Below are 20827 nucleotides of genomic sequence, written 5' to 3'. Positions count from 1 at the left end.
AGGAGATGGCTCTGCTTAGGGACACTTAAGCAACCCTGCATCACACTATCAAAACTGGAGGATGGTGCAAAGAATGATTCTACAATACTCAGGAGGTATCTTAATTACCTCCTCCTTAATTACTCATTAGTTCAAGCCAGAAGTGACCGTGCTGTATTCAAGTTGGCCTTGCTTGAGACATCTGCCACAAAATCCTCAAGACTTTGGTTTACTGAAGAATACAGTAATTTAGGCAGGGCACTGCAGGAACGCATTCGTCCTTATTTAGGAACCCATAACAGCTCTACAAACTTACCAGGCACCATGCCTGGTTTAGAAAACCCTTCCAGAACAACGTACCTAAGAAGCAAATGGCAGTACTGTATGCTTCCAAACAGCAGCAACAGTCATCCTTTATTCAGGCTACCTCAGCACTCTGTCACATTGACACAGGAGGTTTACTGTTTGCCTAATTTAAGTTTGGTTTATAAAGCTTTCAAAGGAGTGCTGAATTCAAACAGAGTGCAATACTGAGAGAAACAGCTCAACTATTCCTGTGCAATGACTTCTTCTGATGGGACACCCTAGAGCAGGAACAGACCACAGAACATCTGAACACACTGGCACACCCTACACCATAAATTATTTAGAAGTAATTGCATAACAATAGGTTACTGTTACAAATGTCTAGTAGGACTTTATTTCTTCAACATACAAGAACAGTTTTCCTGCATTCTCCACCTGCAACCTAAAGCAGAAAATAGCAAGCCACTTGATAGGAAATGCTCTTAGAAGAAAACCTCTTAGGATGCATAAAGTGAAATTATTGACCCCATGAAATAAAAAACGAGGATTAACATTTTTATTTTATGCTCTCTTTTCACAGGCACATTACAAACTATAAATCAATAATATTGCCTAGGAGTTTTGATACACGTTGGATATTTAAGTAAGGTTTTGCAACACCCTAGATAAATTGATTAACCCATTTATTAATCATCTTTTGGATACTTGGTTATCCCTTTGCTATTGCATGATACACCAGCTCTACAAATACTGTTTGTAAAAAGGCAATGTTTCTTTTCAAGTTCAAACTCCCACAGAAATGTTTCTTTTTCATCTCCCATAGCATCCAAAATCATCTTTCTTTCTTCTCCTGTTTCTCAGAGTGATTCACCTACTCCTTAGGAAGGGCTCTAGTTTGTTTTATTCTGATGACATCTATCATTTTAAATTCAATGGTTCGAGGATCGGTTCTCACAAAAGGACAAAAGATTCTCTGCTTCTTTTACAAAGAGGGGATTAGGTTTTGTTCAGATTGCAAGCTGATTCCTGGAATATACTTTACTGGCCAAAAAAAATGGTGAAAACAGAAGTATGTCTAGGGTGGCCATCTCTGTTTTAAAAGCAAATTAAATTTCCCATAATATGGAAGTCCCTGTTGGTAAAATTAACATAACTTCTGCAGAAAATGAAGACAGAGCTAATGCTTTCTCCTGACAATTCCAGTGAAAAAATTAAGCAGGCATACCTCCTTGTCTGCTTTTATGAGGTAATAAAGTATCAGGAATAAGGGGTCCATCGGCGTCACGAACAGCAGGCGCCCATCTAAGTGAGAGATATACAAAAGTAAGTTTAGTACCAAGAGGCATGAGTATATTGCTTGGCCATTTTTTAGGATGTTTGTCAGGACCGTGGGCAAGAAGAGCGGATTTTTTTATGTTAAGTAATCCAGTATTTCAGTAAAATGGGCAAGAAAATAGTATTTGTGATTTTATGTTAAAAATATAGAGAGCTCAATTCTCAGCTCTGCCAAACAAAAGCACAAGCTCTGTTGCAGGTCTTCTGGCTTCAAGCACTCTCAGTTTTCCCTTTTTCTGGACTGTAATAAAAACAGCAAAATTTAAGCTGCCCTCTATTGGCAGATTTGGGTGTAACAGAATCTTGTTCTGGGATACCAGATAGACCCAGTATACTCCACCCCAAACACCGTGCAAGAAAACACCATGCTGGCAGCAGAGGATGGCCGTGCAAGAAATAACTTCAACAGATAGTTAAGTTAGAGCTGTGTTTCATTTGTAAGGGGAGAATCTGCACATAGTCTCCTAATAGAACAAAATACACTGTAACAGATCAGAAAATGTTTCTGTGTGTTTTATTCAAAATTACAAAGGAAGAACTTGGTCTCTCCTTGAAGCAGACACCTCTGCTCATATGAAGCTCATTGCAGGACAATAGCTCAGTCTTTCTGTATAATCGTAGATAATTGGAAATAAAGAAATTCACTAATTAGAGATAATAATTGATGTCAACTTGAAAGTAGTTAGCAAACCAAAGGCAAATAAATGTAATTCTTTTTTAATTCACGTGATTAAGATATTTTTTAAAAAAGCAAATCTTATTGCAATGGCCCTAAGGCTAACAAAAGATAGGGTGGGAAGGTGGTTTGGTCAAAGCTCATACCCAATCTAGCATCTGCACTGTTAACATGATGCATTATAGTGTGAAGTCCCTACAATACATCTGTATAGCCAAATCAGCCTGGGGATCCAGTTTATGTTTATCTCAAAGCTAATTTCAACTCTTCTTTCCAGAGAGAGTACCAACGACATGGCTATTATGGGACTATTTGTACGGCTTCTGACAAGCCTCAAGAATCCTAAATGAACTGCTGGCTGGAGCAGAATGGGCTCTTACACTGTACTCTGTCATCCTCCTTTTGCAATTCTGTAATCAGAAGATAAACCTAGAGGTGACAGCCTCAAAACGTGGTTCTAGTATTGTGTGAGCTGTGTAAGACAAACAAACATAAGGCAACTCGCATTTATATCAAAATGATACAGATCAACCCATGCAAGCAAAATCAAGACAAGTCTAGGGCATTCAGGGTCAAAACATTTCTCCAGCTATGAGAGTTTGTAAGCTGGTACTGTCACATGCTAAGACCCTGGAAGAAAACTACCCAGATCACAAGGGAATACATTTCCCTGACAAGAACCAGGCAAAGACAGCTCTTAATCTCAACACCACAGCCGTTAGCTGTGGAAAGTATCTGGACTACTTACTCATAAAGCTGAAAGTTTTGATAATAAAATTGGAGGAAAAAAACACTAGCCACTTTCTTAAAGTTTCAATTTAAATGTTTTCAACTGTACCTCCAGGAAGAGTATTTTTATTTGTCCTAAGGAGTTTTGACTCACTGTAGGTGTGTCAAGACCTCTGTCCTTCTCTGCAGATAATAATGAGATGATTTGCTTTAACTGCAAACAACACAACTTTTTTGTGTCGTTTTTCATCTGACCATCTCAGAGATGGAGCAGCCCAAACATTCGGAAAAAAAAAATTCCCCCCTTTATATTTTAAATGAAACTGAAGCAATTGCTTAAGGCAAGTGTTTGCAAAGGGCCAAAGCAGAGGTTAGAAAAAGAAAGGGGAGAATACAACATGGATGTAATTGGGAGCAGGGAGCAGACCCAGTCCTTTGGCTCCCCCCCAGATGGAGCAAGGAAAAGCTCACAGACATACTGTTTGCATTGCTATACGCACCTGCAAAGGATGTTTAAAAAATAACACGCATTTGGGATATTACCATTAAAGAAGGCATATGTCTGGTGAGGCTGTTTATTTATTTATTATTATAAATGCTCTTTTTTTTGTAGTTGAAAATAGACAAAAAGGGTATGCCTTCATCACCTGAACTGATACTTATTGCATGGTCTGTGGACGTCCTGGGAGAGAAACACTACCCCAGTGACACCCTTATTGATACAGGATCATTAAAGCTGTCACGAGTGGTTACATAAGTTTCTTTCTCATTTTTAGAAATATCATGGACTATGATATTATAGATGATCTCACTTCAGACAAAACACTGAAACGGCACCTTCGGACAGCAGCCGTATCCCTGAGATCACAACACTCACACAGAGGACTACAGAGGTAATTAAAAGAAAACAAGACCATGCATTCCAACACTTGGAGCTCTAACACGCTGCTCTGCTTAGCTAGCTCAGGCCTTCCAGCCCTTTTTCCCTGCCATAGGATAAGACATATTTTACTTACACTGAGGACTTTCTGGTCTGATTGACAAGGCAAGCTAAGTATTTAGCACTTCAGTTTAAATACAATTGAATGACTCCCCCGCCCAGCTATACCCTTCCTCAAAGACAAACGAACATCTGTCTAATTGAGGCTGCCAAAGGCAGCCTTTTAAAGAGAGACCACAAAGCCCCTAGCCCTGGTTAAATCCAGATGGCAAACGAGTGTGTCAGAAGGTAGGGATGTGATGCAGCATGCCTCAAACAACTAGGAGAAACACCTGTAAATTTACTAGAAGAGAGAGGGAAGGTGTCTGTTTATGAACATTAGTTACAGTTGGGGGAAGGATATGTTATATTACTCACCTTGTTGAACAGTCTCACCTATAAACCAGGAACGATATTCTTCATGAAAAGCTTTAACTTCAAACAGCTGCTGTGCACCACTATTGAATAAGTAAAGGGTTGCTTCCCCTGTCGAAAGAGAAATCTGGTTTGTGTTTGTAAGCTTTCACAAAAATCAAAAGAATACCCAATACATCTGAAGAATGTGCCTTATATACATACACACACAAACATACACACATTCTACATAAACTCACTACAAAGAAAGCTCAGACAAAGAAAACTATTATATACAGATGTTCGTTTACCAGCTCTATAAACCAAACTGAATTTGAATCAATAAATAAGATGTGTGAATAGTTCATCTTACAACACAAAGCCTTTGATCCAATCCCAAATCAAAATCACAGAAGAAATTAGCTTTTGTCTGTACTGAAGGGGGAAGGTGGAAAACCAGAAAATTTCCTTTCCCTCTCTCGTGCTTGTTCCCAAGACATTAGATGCTGGGTTAGGGGAACAAAACTCTCAAACCTTCAAGTGACAACTTGAAATCTTTTGTGTGCGTGTGTACATCAAAATGGACAACAGATAACTCAGTATGGTTAGACAAACAAGGTTAACAAGGAAGTTAAAAGGAGCTGCCTCAACGTGCCCACCATAATCTTGACAGTTTGAAAAGTGAAAGAAAAGCTTTATTTTGAGCCACCTCATAGCACAGCTCTGCTGTTTCTAGGTTCTAATGAGAAGGTGACAAATGTGTTACAAACAGAATTGGCATTTTCTGTGTCTCAAACAAGAAGTCAACAGAACTACAGAAGGGGCCACTGACATTCAGTTAGTTGAGTCTGTTGGCTGGACTAGCCCTGTCTTGGTTATCAGTGCATCTTCGAGAGACAACATCAACTACAACATGGCAGTCCTGCTCAAAACACATAAATTGCAAAGCTGCACTGACTTGCAGATCGCATGCTGGCTCAAAAAAGTGTCAATGCAAGCCCTTGCAAGCTGATGTCAGCACTACTGTTTCCAGCCTGATGAGATTCCTAGGTGCAGAGGAAGGTCAGCTAAAATGGGCAGATGCATCTTTTCCCAAAAATGACTGATGATGCTTTTTTTCCCCCCTTTATCCAAGAAGCTGACCAAATGTTTAACCTCACCTAAGGATACAGTTTCAATTCTCTGATAATCATTCTTTTGGAGAGGGGAGGAGAGGAGTGAACAGTAAATATAAGGGGGAGCAGAGGTTTCAATCATTACCATGTGCTTCTTAACAAGGGTCTACACCATAGTTTGATCAGTGCCAGACATCAGACTATCCATGGAAGTGTTCGTTGAACAGCTTAAAGACTCCTACCAGCGAGCATGCTTGCCAAATGCGGTGGAGAGCTAGGAAATGTCGGGAAAGAGACCATTCCTTCTGCATAACTTCAGCTCCTTATTTTATTTCTTTACATTAAAAGGACAGTCACCACGGGTTCCCAACTATGTCATTAGAGAGAATCTCCAGGAGATGGAGAGAGAAGCTAAGTAGCTCTCCTTCTAACTTTGCCACTTCAATTAGTTGATTAAGTCTTGTGGCACGGGTACTCCCCTTCTTTTAATTTAAAACTTTGAAAAATGCTTCTTGTAGGACTTCTGAATTACAGGCTGAAACGCTAGTTTATAGTCTTTGTATGGGATCAAAATTTTGTCCTTTTTAACCTGACTACAAAAAGGACCATGCATACTTTTATTTAATAAAGTGGTTAGCATGACTATCCACAGCGTGCTGAGTCCTTCAGTGGGTATTTATACAATATCTGGCATCAACAATTCATTCATTAGACCCAGACATAAGGAAAAGACATTATTAGGGTGTTCTCAGTCCTTCCATTTTCAAACCCTATACTTATAATAGGCTACATAACTGAAAGTTTATGCATGTCTATAAATAAGCTTCTGTAAATTCTAAAGGAACACACCCAGGCTTTTGGTCAAATCATTGAACTTCAGGTTTTCCCCAGAAACCTTTCCCAAGATCTCTGATTCTACAAGCTAAATAGTTCTCTTCTTCCACAGAGAAAAGCAAATTAATATCTACTCTTTTTAAAACGTAATAAATTACAAAGCCAATATAATACAGCAGGTGGAAAATTTCTCTGGCTGTATATTCTCACTGTAAATCTGAGCAAACAAAAAACAAGTACCCTGACGAGAATAAATGATTTCACATTCTGTATCTATTGTTTTTAAATTACTTTTTCAAGTAGAAATTAGAGTACTGTGGTATTAAAATGTACCTGAAGACTTTAGTTACAAATATATATCTAAAAGTGAATGGTGAATTTCAAAAACAAAAGTATATAATTTAGAAAACAAGCTGGTGAAAAGAAAAAAAACAAGCACCAGCCATGTTTTTTAAACAAAACATGCTAACCGTAACCAAGGCTTGCTGCAGATTTCTGCTGCAGTATCTTATACCACAATTATTACGTTACTCATATAGAAATAACAAATCCTTGACAAAAATGGCAATCTGACTAGAAGAAATTAACTGTGTGTGGGATGGTGGTGTCATTATATCACCTGCATCTGCTGGTCTTTCCAACGTATTTTGAATTCAAAGTGCCTCGTCATCTATTAATGGGAAAAGAGACACCACCACTTGGACCAAGGAAACAAGAAAATTAGATTTAAAAATGTAAAGACTCAAAAAGCTTGGTAAGTATAATTGAATCACTTCTTCTGACCCTGCCTATTTATTTTACAGCATAAGATGAACGGTATGAAGCCTAAATTTGGATTAAAAAAAAAGCCCAAGCTCAACACCCAACACTGCAAGTTCCCCAAAACTAATGCACTTAAAAACACAACTTAAATTACACCTCTTTTTTGTGCTGCCAATATTCCTGATGAATAAACATTTCAGCCAATTAAAATTATAAAAGAAATCCTAAATGTTTGCAGAGCATTAACTATCTGGCATCACCAGCAGTATCTTTGGCACATAAGACTTACATTATCATCACTATTTCAGCTTGCAAAACACGGATCATTTGGTAGTGGAGGGAATCAACCAGAACATTAACAGGCTCATGTCACTATTCCAAAACTTGCCTGTGCTTGGACTGCGTAGTCTTGTAAACATAGGTTCGCTGTCAGGTGTCTTAGGGGGGTCAGTAGCAGCCTCTGTGGGGAGAAAGGAAAAAGTTATAAACTTGTAAATTGAGAAGCATTTCACGTTCTGCCACGCTTCTCCAAGACGTTCAGAATTAATTGGATTGACACTTTTTGAAAGCTCACATATTTTCTGCCTAAAAAGCTATATGCCTCAGCCCAAATTCACCCTACCCGATCAAGGCACCTAAATTATGATTCCAGACTTCCTGGCACTCTCTATTTGCCATGGGAAAGATATGCACCTGGGGATGATTTAGGTTTTGAAAACCACTTCCCCCCAGAGAGCCTCAGGCAACAGAGCTCCCAAGTTTGACACCTCAGTTAAGTGAGATGAACTGATGTGTTACCCCGATTAGTCTCAATGCCAATGAGAATGCTTTGGTAAATTAGACCAAGCATGGTGTGGACATTAAAAAGTTAAAAGTGCACAAGGTAAAATATTTGTAGGAACAAACAGTGGTCTTCTTTCGGGAACTAATTATGCAGCAATATGGGGCAGGAATTGTCTGAGTGGTTGTTACTTATGTGAAAAATATGCACCCTTGTTTAACTGTTACATATAATCTTGAAAAACAATGAGTGCGTTTCGTTCTCCCCACAGGAAAAAGAAGCTGAGAGAATACAGCGCCTCTGGCTTAGGTTCCTGACAGTTGTTCTCTTTTCTCTGTTTTTAAGCAAAAAAGTCAGACAAAAAGCAGAGCCACAAAAGTACAATTTTTCTGTGAAATTTAAAAAAAAAAATAGAAAGGAAACAGCTCCCACAATGATGCTGATTCAAGCCTGAAAAAAACATCTATAAGGATCCCCAGTTAAATGTATTCTATCCAAGTTCTCTTCACTGGGAAAGTCTAAGTTATATGTATGAAACCAACTTCCCACATCTGAGTGAAGAGCAACACGACAGCATCATCCTTCTTAGCCCGCAGACTGCCAGTTCTGTCCCAATTCCTCTCACAAAGGCATTCATCAGAGCAAGGAAAATTGCTAAAGCATTTCACATACACAACCAGCATCCAGCCCCCAGAGAACGGACTGACAGGGACCAGGATGATGCTTGGGTTATGGTGCTGCTGCAGGAAGCGGAGTGTTTTGGTAGTATCCAGGAGGTTTGCTGAGACAGAGACAGCACAGTCCTTTTCCATAAAAAACACGGAGGTAGGAACCTCAAACACATTCAGAAATCGGTGTCCACTCTGGCTGAAAGCCTGTCCCCAGCACCTCAGGAAAGGACAGGCAGACTTCTCACAGGCTGTTCACAGGGACCTCAGTTGCAAAAAAGGCCCAGGTAACCCTCATCTTTCTCATCTACACCTCCAAAGAGAAACTGTCCACAGGAAGACGTAAGCAGGGCTTAAAAAGCAAGTAAGTGTATTTTGTGGTGAAGTATTGGAAGACAACGGTTCCTAGAGCTGTTTGAAGAATTTGCCACTATTTTCTTCTCCTGAATTTTCAGTTGAGTCTTCAGGTGGCTTGAAAAAGTGCTTGAAAAAGTTTCAATATACGTTAGGGATTTTTAATGGAAAAAAAAGTCCATATTTGCTAACCAGACTTACTGCATATGCTGATACATAAACACACACGGTTGTCAAGCTACATTTGTCCTGGCAAAGGAGAACTTCAAATTTCTAAAGCTGTGTATATTTCAATTTTTGACCGCAGTTTAACATTGGTGTATTTTTTGTTACTTTTTAAAACACTACAGTGATTAATGACAGTGAAAGAAACACACTGCATGTGTTTACTTTGATGTGTTTCACATGAACATGTTAAAATATACACACTAAATGTGAGTTTCAAAATTTGAAACAAAAAGCAAAGCAAAACAAAACAAAACAAAAAAAGCCAAGGAGCTTTTAGCGCTCACTTGCTCTGCTTTCTTCATGCATAGATTTATGAACACTGGGAAGGCGTCCAGCTGAGCCCGAAGTTGCATCGTGTATAACGTGAACAATTAAGTAGACAACCCTTCCTAATGGAGCTGGATTTAATGAAGTTCGCAGCTTTATCCGGTAGATATGTTCTTTTCCCAACCTTCTAGTGCCACGCTGGATTCATCCATCTCCACGAAGTCTGGGAGATGCCTGCAGCGACCCCGCTGCCTCCCAACCCTGGATAACCACCTTCTACCACTGAGGGCCACCCCATGCCATCACCCTCTGCCCTGACGGATTCCCCTTTATCTACCGTGGGTCCCCACAGGAAGGGAAGCACAGCCCTACCCCTTTTAGCTCTGCATCCCTCCCCAGAAACTGCATGGCAGGCAGCTGCCCATGCCAGTTAACCCCTAAAGAAGAGGCCAAGTTCCAGTCCCAGCATCTCATGCCCACGGGATCAGAGCAAAGACCCTGTTCCCCCCACAGCTGCTGCAGAAGGCAGCTTACCATAAGGGACGCACGTGTGCAAACACAAAAAGAAGGGAAGGTGTGGGCAAAGGCAAAAGTGGTTTGATTTTTTTTTTGTTTTAAACCTTGGGATTTCTTCAAAATGTATTCAATACCCCACTCCATTTCCAGGGGCAGCTGAAGTATATTTTTGTTACAGATTGGCTCTATTAGATGTCAAGTTGGCAGATAAAAAGAGGCAATTGGGAGAATGCCTGCTTGGAAAACTGGATGCAATAGTAACGTGGCCTTACGGAAGAAGAAGGCCCTATTTATCTGAATTTAAACACTTGGTGGCTAGTAAAACGCTGAGCAAGGGATTCTTGAAGTTAGGTGTCCAAACGCTTTCTTGTGTGTGTTCTGGCCTTCAGCCAGGAAAGGTAACTAGATTTCTTTAATGTCATTACATTTATCAGCCCTCGTATTTGGGCAAGGATCTCTTCTAGCTAAGTAAATAAAGACTTCTTTAAAAGCAGTTCTGTAGTGATTTTCTAGCAAAACTAAGAGTTAAACTAGGCGTTTTGGAGTTTTGAATTTTAAGATTCACAACCAGATAAGCAATAATCTTACAGAAAATAAGCAGACAAAAAGGGCATTACAGGAAAAGCTTTTTTGTTAAATCCTAATGGAAAACATCAGGTGATTGCCACTACACTTACTCCAACAGCTTCTGTAGCTCAGCTCTGAGAAACCTGTTCCTCTACTGGAATAACAAGTGAGAGAGATGAGACCTTTCTGACTGTTACGTTCTCTGCCAACTGCAGCTGTACGCGGCAGGTAACACACAGGGAGCACAGGTCAGCGTAGTGACAGATGTGTCAGTACAGCACACTGTTCCCCTAGGACAATGTTCACTGAAAGGATACAAAAAACAGACACACAGGTATGGAGGGCCCGATTAATCTTGTCCCAGGGAGGCATCTGAATTAGCTAGCCACTCCCTAAAGTGCCAGATGCTTCCAGGAGGCAGCTGAACCCCCCTACAGCCTGCCCCATCCCTGGGAGCACACTACCGTCTGCCTCAACCTTTCCGACACCTCCAGCAACCCGGGTGAGGCAGCGCCGCTGCTGCGCCAGTGGAGGGAGTTCTGAGTTAAGCACAGCGCAGGACAATGAAACACCAGCACCGCGCCGTTAAGTAGGTATACTTTGCTTAAGTTATGTATAGGCTACTGCTCGTTCACGATCAAACAAGTCACACAAAGCCCACCTAAAAATGTGGGCGATACATCCAGCAGTTGTACTGGGGTCTACAGAGGGAACGCCAGAACCCTGGAGGTGAGATGAAGAGACTACAAAGCCTTCAATTACACAAAAAGAGAAAAGCCTATCGTATTTTGTGGAGGCCACACGTACAACCAGGCAAATTCTGTAAAATGTATAAACAGAACAAAGTGAAAATGAAGCGGCTGTCAAAGGATTTCTAGCAATAATGTATTCCACAATGGATAGATATGTGGCATTAACAAATCTGGCCATCAAAAAAACAAAAAAGTCTAGCTGGTACTGCAACATGAATAAACTGGAAAAGAACATAAAACTTCCACTAAGATCTATGAAACTGTTAGAAATGATGCAAGGTCTATTCACCTTTTTTTCCAAAATTGCTTATAGAATACTGTACATAACAGACTAATATCAAGTTATATGGAATTCCCATGCAAAAAACTGCCAGCCAAGCAAGCAAAAGGCTGTAAATATCTGTCAATTGCGTAAGAGGAAAAAACCCTCTGAGAGCACAAATTTCCCCACCACCGCCACCCCGCAAAAAAACAGGATCATTTAAAAGTCTGGAAATATAAAGTTAAGATTTCATTTAAAAACAGATATTAAACCACACGTCACCTACACAAGTCTTTTCCATTCCCTTCTGAACTTCTAGTCATGCAAAAAAAGGTGTGTCAGATGGAGACATGATGATGATGGAGATCATTTAATGGACATTTTATGGAAACCTTTAAACTATGTAGTCTAGGGGTGCAGATATGTTAGATCTGATAACTGTTTATTTTTACATTATTTTTAGAACCAGTTAACCCTGAAGTAAACTGCTTTAATTCAGTGCCCGCTTCAATGCTATATAAACCAAGTGTCCTCTGTCCTGCAGTGCACCCTAAACAAAATGCCAATGAAAAGTAATTAATAAATCCAGGGCTTTTTATCGAACAAGCTTTTAAAAAAATGTAAGTTACAAGATAATTATGTATTAGCATAATGAATCAATTCAGGTATGCATAGACTGAGGATGCAGTCCCATGAATGGCTTCCAGTGACCAAAGATCACAGGTCATTAAAAAATGCAGTCCTGAGCTCCCCACCTCTGCTGCTTTCTCTCCATTAAAACCAGCAATTCTGTGCCTTGTGGCAAGCCAGCTCAGTCCACTGACCTAGATGAGCAGAAACAAGCCACAAAAAAGTCTTCATTTTCATCCAAATCAGTAAATATTGCCACCCACCATGTGGTTACATGATCACCAGAACAGAGGGACAGAACCTGTGGCAGCAGCAGCAGACGCCACAGAAAATCACTTACTCTATATGAGACAATGGGCTCTTTGGTCAGCTTGGGCTAATTAGAAAACTAGATCTTATCCGATTTACAGAGGTGGGAAAGCAACAGATGAGCACAAGGTATCTTTGCTTCCTTGGCTGACAATGCTCCCTGGAGAGCACTAAACGGCACACAGCTCTATTACCGCTGCAAAAAGCCTCCCTTCCACATGCCTACACAGGAGGCATGGCTTCACACTTGAACCCACTTCATTTTTGGAAATCTTACCTTAGTGTTTACTCAGTTACAATAGTTTGATGTCACCTCACTCCCTTATCCTCTCGACTGTACATAGTACTGGCTTCAGCAAGGGGATTTCTGCGATGCCTGTCGTAAAAGCTAGGATGGCAATCAGTTTGGTAATTATAATATATACTATTCGATGCCTTGAGCAAATAATGTTTAATGTGGTGCAATTTATACCCTTAGACCCTTTTTGGTTCCTACTTCACCTGCAAATACTGTGGTAAAAACAAAACAAAACTTACTGAGAAGCAAAAATGGCACTAAGTTTTCTATCTTGAACAAAACTTGACACAGAAATACTACCAGATGGCTTAAGTAGTCTTCTGCCCCAGTACACAGCCAAGCAACTGCGCTTAATATTAAGACTTCTGCCTGAGAGCATCTTTTAATGTCACCTAATGCTGGCACAGATCACTTCTTAAGCCAAAAACACATGCTTATAGACTCACTGGCAACAATGGAGAATACTAATTCAGCTGTTACTGACATCTCGATGTTAGGCAGATCATCCAGAGGAGGCTGAGCTGAATGAAGGAAAAGTCAATCTTGAGAAGTTCGAGAACAGGTTATCACTTGAAAGGATAAAAACTTCAGACTTCCCTTCTCAATATTTATAGGGTCAACAGTGGTGCAGCTGTATTACTGGCTGAATCAGCCCTATTCCCATGTGCAGAGAGGCCTAAGTTGGCATAAGTTGGTCTCTTTCAAGCCAGATGGCAGAAAGCAGAAGTAGGAGATGGTGTTACACATTAAAACATCTCTTTTCAGTTACTTTATTTGCTATGCTTCCTTCTGGCTCCTTAGCTTGCCAGTTATATCTGCTTTATACACAGCTGAGCTCAGTATGCCTTTTAAGAGATGACATGCAAAAAAACAGTGCAAATCACCTGCAGGCAAAAGGCTTTGTTCAGGAGATGCAAATGCCAGTTTAGGGAGAGGTTAAGTAAAATATGCCCGCAGAGTGCTGATTTCTACAGTAAGTGTATCCACGCTCACTTTATTAAGAAGGTAGATAAATACGGGCACGTATACTTACATTATCTTTCTGATGTTTCAAGTCAGCTGCTTAAAAACACACATTTTTAATTATGAACATTATTTCCAAGTTCTTTATCTGAATCGTTCTGGAAGTATTAACGTTCAAATGTCCTGCTCAATTTTGGCATTCGCTACAACTGCTGAAATAAGCTTTCTAACAGCCCAGCATAGCGGTCTGTTTTGCAGCAGATACTCTGAATTTATTTCTTTAACACTAAATAAAAGCACGTATCAAAGTGTTTTTAAGCACAAGGTAAGAGAATGGAAAACAATAAAAAAAAACACTGCCTACTTCAGATGTTAAAGAAAACTACGTTTATGCACTATATATTCAACAGCTTCTTTTGATATGACATCTTCTCTCAATATGACCCCAAATTTTCAAGTCAAATGCTTCCTCTGTTGTTGCATGGAGACAAAAGTTCCTTAGTCTCATTTGAAAGAAAGGAGGATTAATTTAATGCATGCTGATGCCCTATGGTTTGGCATCACAGTCCATTTATTTCTGCCTCCATCTGACTTTTGGCATATGAGATTTGTTCGAAGAGCTTGCCAAGTCTCATGTGAAACTGCTCCTTTTATTTTTAAATAAGTAATTCCTAAAAATAATAGGATTGTTAAATTTCCCTCCCTTCTTGCTATCCTTCCAGTGCCATTAAAATGGCAGTTCCCATAAAATAATAAAAAAGCTAATCAATTTGCTGTTTAAGAAAACAACAGACCGAAAAAATGTAGTCTTCTAAACTTGTCTAGCTCAGAAAAATAGAGCTGGAAATTAATCTTCAGCTCACAGCTAACCCCTACTTCTTTTACTAATACAGAACAAATGAAATACAGTGCTCTTAACCTTGGGTGCTGAGTGGAACGCCAAACTTAGAAAACTGTCTTCAATTCCTGACCTTTTTGCTAAAACCAGCGAAGGATATAAATAGTATCAGCTCCGACATAACACCTATCCCAGAGAAACTGTACTGAAAAGAGACTGCCCTTCACACCCGTCCTGCTAGGCAGCTAGTGGGAGAGGTTGGTCGCTGTCAGTACGACCAGTTTGAGGCCATTATATAAGATATTTTGTTATACAGAGCCCAGGTGAGATCTGTCACACACCGTGATTTCACCAGGGTATCTGAAAGTTTTCCAGATCCCTACTCTTGTAAACCTACTGTTAGGTGGGGTCTCGATATTATTTCTTTTTCTAAAAAATCATTTCTAGTCCTTACGATTTTCAAAGAAAACATTGACAACGGTAGCTCCATGGGCTCTGTGAAAAAAACAGAAATATCCTATATGTGTATTACAAAAGCACCTCATTGATTCAGGTGATATGAAAAAAAAACACAACATAAACATAAATACTCAGTAAACACAGAATCTCTTCTACAAAAGCCCAGCATTAACAACCTTCTAGCTATGAGACAGATGGGCTCTAATCCTCAGGAGCCACTTCATTTCCCTTGGACCCACTCAGTAGATAGACCAATACAACAGGAAGCCTGTATAGGAAGCTCTGCATTCTCAAGAGTAAGCGGAGGGTGTGGATACACACACAATAAAACATCACAGATTATCCAACTGCTATGAGAAATGCAGAAGAGCACAATCTGCAAACTCAGACACCCACCAGTGAAGTCCACGTGGGTCCTTCGGGACTTACAAACACCGTGGTGCCTCTGTACCACGATTCCTCCAGAGCTCCAGATTCCGGAGGTCTTCTTAACGGTCGACGTCAACTACCCCGAACAAAGCAAGTTCAGATCCAGATTTCCAGCCAAGCTAATAAAATCCCCTGGAACGTGGAACACAGCACAGAAACACCCATGTGGGTCTGCGCAGAGCCAGCTCGGTTCCATCAGGACTTATTAGTTCAGACACTGTCTGAAAGCAGCTGCACTGCAAAGCTGGTTCTGGAAACAGCAGAGATGTGTTAACATGGCACAGCACTTGAACCAATAAACCGTGTTAGTGCTGAGCGGAGTCTGCTCTAGGCCAAACCTGGTGCCTGTGTATCCACAGAATAGTTAATCTGCAACTGGAGAAACTGCCTGAAGGGTTGGCTCTAGTTTGAGCCCAGCATGCAGAGCTCTACCCCTACCTGCATGCCCAAGTCTTCTGTCCTCACCCAATTTTATGTCCTCATCACCTCACTCCATCTGACCAATCCCTCTGCCTACTCTTCTCCTGTTTGTTCATTGCTTTCTCTCTCAACGATTCACATCCTTCCTCTAAACGCCTGTGTTAAGGCTGCACGATGTCCAGCAGTGGCTCCCAGGCTTTATGAGTGATCAGCATGGTTCCCATCCTCTCCTTGTCCAACTTTCTCCACCAGACCAATGCTTCTTAACTCCTCTGTCCCTGAGTCCCAAGCCAAGGCTTCTCCCTTCATCTTGCCCTTGGTGCTTCAATCCCTCACATGGGAACAACTGTGCTTATAAAAACAAAAGAAAAAGATGTTTTGACATAGCAAATCATCCTGTGCTACAGGAGAAGGAAAAAAAAAAGAAAGTATCAGCAGAAACACCACGACCAGAGCTCTCACCAGGACAACGGCAGGCTACCTTGTCTAAAGGTAAGATTTGTACTTCACCTTGAAGTTGCACACCCGCAAGCCCGGATAGGACTGTCCAAGGCTCTTCCCCCTCTTCCTACTCGAGATTTCCCTTGTGTGACTGTCCCATGCCGAACAGGCTTGAGCATCTTAGTATGGCAATGGGCTGGTGAGGACAAAGCTCTGTCATCAAGGTGCTACTGATAAGTGGAGTGAACAAAGCCCTTTCTTTGCCATAGAAAGGAACGAAGGCAGACAAAGACTGACAGAGGTGAAGCACAGGGTGCCTGGCTGACTGGACATCAGGACATCTTGTCTCTCAACTGAGGCAATGCTGTACCCTCCTCCTTCCCACCTTTACCCACCTCTATAATCTAGGCAAAATACCTGACAAGCTGCGTGTTTTGTAGCTGTCCTACCACTTGTAGGCATGAAATGGACACCGATGGTCACAGTTTTACAGTACTGGAAATATAATGATACAGTTAATGATTTGTAACAAAAAGCAAGGGAGTCTGGCCCTCTAGGACAACTCAAGAGACTGCTGTAGCACGCATCATTGGTAAAACAACCACTCCAGCTGTATTACTCCTCTAGCTATAATCGTTTCTTGAAAAAACAACATAGGGCAATTCTAGCTGACAGAGGAGATTTCTTGTTTCTGAGCTGGTTCGAGAACACTGAAATCAATATGAAAACAAGGAAATCCGAACCAAAATTGAAATCTATCTTCTCAATTTCAAACACACTGCAAACAACAGAGCCACACAATGTAATATATTCTATAAATGTATAGCGAAGCAGGGAAATTAGTAATAATTTTAGAGCCTTCAATCCCAAAGCACACAACTCCACTCACTTTCTATGGCAAATCAGAAAATGAAATCCATCTGTTTTTTAGCTGCTGTGTTGCAAATATCACAATGTTGCCAGCTGCTGAAGTCCAAATAAGAAAGAATCTCACCTTCCTCTGGCATGAGCTTTTTACACTTAACTAAGTGTTTCTATGTGTCATATAAGTAACGAAACCGTGCTCCGAGACTTCTGCGAGAGGCTCAGTCTCTTCTGATAGTTTCAGAATGGCACAATAATTAAGAGATGAGAGCAACATATGTATCCTTGTCCAGAACTCCAGCCACATCCCTGCCATGCTCTGGGTCAAACTGATTGAGAAATGCTGACAGTTAAGAAAGCAAGTTTCAGTTCTCTCAGCTTTAATTCTACCCTTCTGACAGACTTCATTCTTTTTTAAACTGATATCTAGCCTCTCTGCAGAGCTAGTCATCATCTCCAGCCATACAGGAACTTTTAAGATGTCACTATCAGTGCAAGATGAATGACATATCCAAGCGGAAATGCTATTTAGTTGTGTAGGATGGTACGCATTATCAACCTTACAAGCTGTTCTAGGGAGACTGCTCTGGTGAGTAGCTCAAACTAACTGAATTACTTGAAAGTAGGGCCTTAGAAAGTGCCTTTAGTATAAGAAAAGTTTTGGAGCTCTTTGCGTAGTATTAAAACATGTCTTTCCCTTTCCTGCCACTATGCACAGGATACATGAAGATAAACTTACAATCTACATCTACAAGGTGTTAGCAGACATTAACAGATGGTACTAAACTCCCACCCAGAACCAGATCCCACAGTTATTTACGTAGGTCACTTTTATGCATGTATGTAGCGTAATACCATACACGTCTTGTGAAGGTACAGATTGCCATATAAATAAAAATTAACACTGTCAAAGAAAAAGGCATCTCTGGTTATACAGAAAACTTTGTCCATCTTCTTTCCTAAGAGCAATCGGGTCTTCTGATTACAATTTCTGCTAAATGGCCAGTGAAGACTTTCTGAGCTCCATCAGACAGAGCAGTTCAGAAATGTAAAACTTTAACAAGCACAACAAACACTAACTTAAAAATTGTTAAAAAAAAAACTAAAATCATTAAATCTATTTAATTTCAGTGGTCCTATTTATATGCTATGCAAGTTTCATCAGCTGTGGAGTTCTGAAATTATCAGCCACACACTTTTTCTAAAAATCACTATGTGCTCTGAGGTTCTACTAAGGCTTAATAAACTTTCTTAAGGTCTGGAGTACTATATAAATTTTGTCAGAGCTGTGCTGGCATAATTGGTAATACAAACTGTCTGGCTTCATGAAAGTTACAAGCTCTGGCTCCAATCCTGCAAACACTTACTGAAGAATTTAACTTACTGCACAGAACTGACTACTCATGCATAAGTTAAGCATATTTGTAAATATTTGCACAGTATGGACATCTGTTGGCATAGCCAGTCATCTGATACAAGATTCAGCTTTAAATCCTAGTCTGCAGAGAAAGGAATGCCTCGCTTATAAATTCCTTTCTTAGGCATCAAGCATGTCAGATAGCGAAGGCTGGAAATGAAAAGCTAAAACCAGAGGAAGAGAGGAATCAGCAAAACCATAACAATTGCTCCTGTTGCTCTTGTAACTAGAGAAGCCTGGTTTCTTAATGCCTCAACACTGAACTCCTGCCTCATTTTCAAGCCTTGGTGAACTAAGCTGATTCTCTACCTTTCCGTTGGTGGTATCATTTACAGCACTTATCACATTGTCACAGACGTTTTCATGAAAATTATAAAAATACTCCAAAAAGCTCCCCCTTTTTATCAGGTTTGGCTGAAATTAACAAACAAGCTTGTAATTTTGGGTAGGACAAGAAACAGGCACAGCATGAGGCTGACCCACGAACAGCTGTGGAAGTCTCACTGCCTTAGGATATCAGGCTATAAAAAGGTACTTGTGAAATGCCTCCTTCCTCTGAGCGTCTTGGAGTTTGAACACAACCTGTTTGCCTCATCCTCCTTAACACAAAACCCTTTTGTGACCTGTGAATTTAAGACTTTATGAGCTGATACTAGCCAGAAATAAATTGAAAGGGTGGGAAAGGCATCTTCACACTTGCTTTGTGCGAAGCAAGAGAAGCTAAGCCTACACAGCGCTTATGGCCTCGTGTGCGCTAGCTGCCATGTGGAGGTCTGCTCGTTCAGCCTACAGGAAGAAGAGCGGAGGAGATCTCAGTGTGGATTAGGATTTATGCTTTCCAAGGAGTTTGTTTTGAAGCAGAAGCTTAGGGATTAAGCCATTTCCTCAATAAATAAGTAAACAACGGGGAAAGAGGTGAGGCAGGCCAGCAGCCAGGAGACGACGCTGAGTCTCAATGGAGGACGTTGCTGACAGGACCCCTTTTCCACAGCTCCTCTCTGCAGGGCTCACAGCGCTGCCTGCACACCAGGGGTGAACCAAATTTATAAAAAATAAAAGACGGTGAAGGAGACGGGGTCCCCGGGGAGGAGGGAGATCCCCTGCAGGGCCTTGTGTCGGGGCTGTGTCACAAAACCAGGGCCGGCCGCGAACCGCAGCCCTCACAGGGAAGGGGGCCGCCTCCTGCCCGGCTCCGCCGCCGTGACCAGCGAGCGGGGCGCTTATGGCGGAGCCCGCCCCACCTCGGAGCCCCGCGGGGTTACCTGGCGCAACGAGCACCCACTGGGCAGGGTGCGCGGCCGCGGGACGCTGCTTCGTGCCGTGCATGCTCCGCCACCCCCGGCGGCAGCTCCCACAGCCGCCGCCGCCGCCGCAACATGGCGGCCGGGGCGGAGCGGCGCGGCGAGGAGAGGCGGGAAGCGCCGCCACAGAGCCCGGCGGCGGGACGGCGCCACCGCGCGGGCGCTAGAAGGGGGGAGCGGGTGGTAGCACGGCGCTCACATAGCGGCGGCTGTACCGCCTCTCCCCTTTTCCCCCCTCCTCGCTCACCCCCGGCCGTGTGAGGGGAATGGTACGGGCCGCTGCGGGCGGGAGGAGCGGGAGGTGGGCGTGTGGGAGGGGAGCGGGAGTGCTGTGTCTCTCACGGCGATCCCCGGCGTAGGCAGCAGGCCCTTCGCCCTCTTAAGGCTGCTCCTTATCCCCGGTCCGTCGCATTGTGGGGTGGCTGTAACTGCCCCACGGCCCGCTGTCTCTGCCAGGATCTCATCCAGCTAAATAAACGCCTCACGTTGTGGGGGAGCGAAGGAGATGGTGTCCGGCTCCTCTCAGGAGTGCCTGCTGACAGGACTTGTGGCGACAGGCGCAGACTGAAATAGGAGAAATTGTGTTTAAGCATAATAAAAAGCATTTCATGTAGCGTGAGGGTGGTCAAACGCTGGAAAAAGCTGTCCTGAGAAGTCGTGGAGGCTGATCCAAAGCCTCTTCTTAGCAGTCATCCCCCCTCGTGTGTAATAACATGTTAAATGTGTCCTGTATCTACAGATAGCCCCCAAGGAGCTCTAGTCATAAAATCATAGAATCATTGAGGTTGGAAAAGACCTCCAAGATCACTTGGTCCATCCATCCACCTACCACCAGTGTCACCCCCTAAACCACGTCCCTAAGCACCACGTCCAACCTCTCCTTGAACACCCCCAGGGACGGTGACTCCACCACCTCCCCAGGCAACCCGTCCCAGTGCCTGACTGCTCTTTCTGACAATAAATGTCTCTTCATTTCCAACCTGAACCTCCCCTG

At 42.0% G+C, this 20827-nt stretch overlaps 1 protein-coding gene across 5 annotated transcripts in view; it reads right to left on the bottom strand.

Annotated features, from left to right (window-relative positions):
• Positions 1-19955, bottom strand: part of RNASEH2B (ribonuclease H2 subunit B) — a 43805-nt gene extending 23850 nt beyond the window's left edge. For 2 of the 5 annotated variants that reach the window (XM_080589640.1, XM_080589641.1), the window contains exons 1-4: positions 19795-19955; positions 7458-7529; positions 4401-4490; positions 1511-1587 (exon numbers count right to left, since the gene is read on the bottom strand). In XM_080589640.1, the coding sequence (XP_080445766.1) occupies positions 1511-1587; positions 4401-4490; positions 7458-7529; positions 19795-19858 (303 nt within the window). In that variant the 5' untranslated portion in view covers positions 19859-19955. Of the gene's footprint in view, positions 1-1510; positions 1588-4382; positions 4491-7457; positions 7530-19794 lie in introns of all 5 variants that reach the window. The other 3 variants (XM_080589638.1, XM_080589639.1, XM_080589642.1) reach the window with 2 other exon arrangements.
• Between the last annotated feature and the right edge of the window lie 872 nt (positions 19956-20827).

This window comes from Anser brachyrhynchus, assembly GCF_964034855.1.
Source record: "Anser brachyrhynchus genome assembly, chromosome: 1".
NCBI classification, from domain to species: Eukaryota; Metazoa; Chordata; class Aves; order Anseriformes; family Anatidae; genus Anser; species Anser brachyrhynchus.
This window is presented reverse-complemented; position numbering and strand designations above follow the sequence as displayed.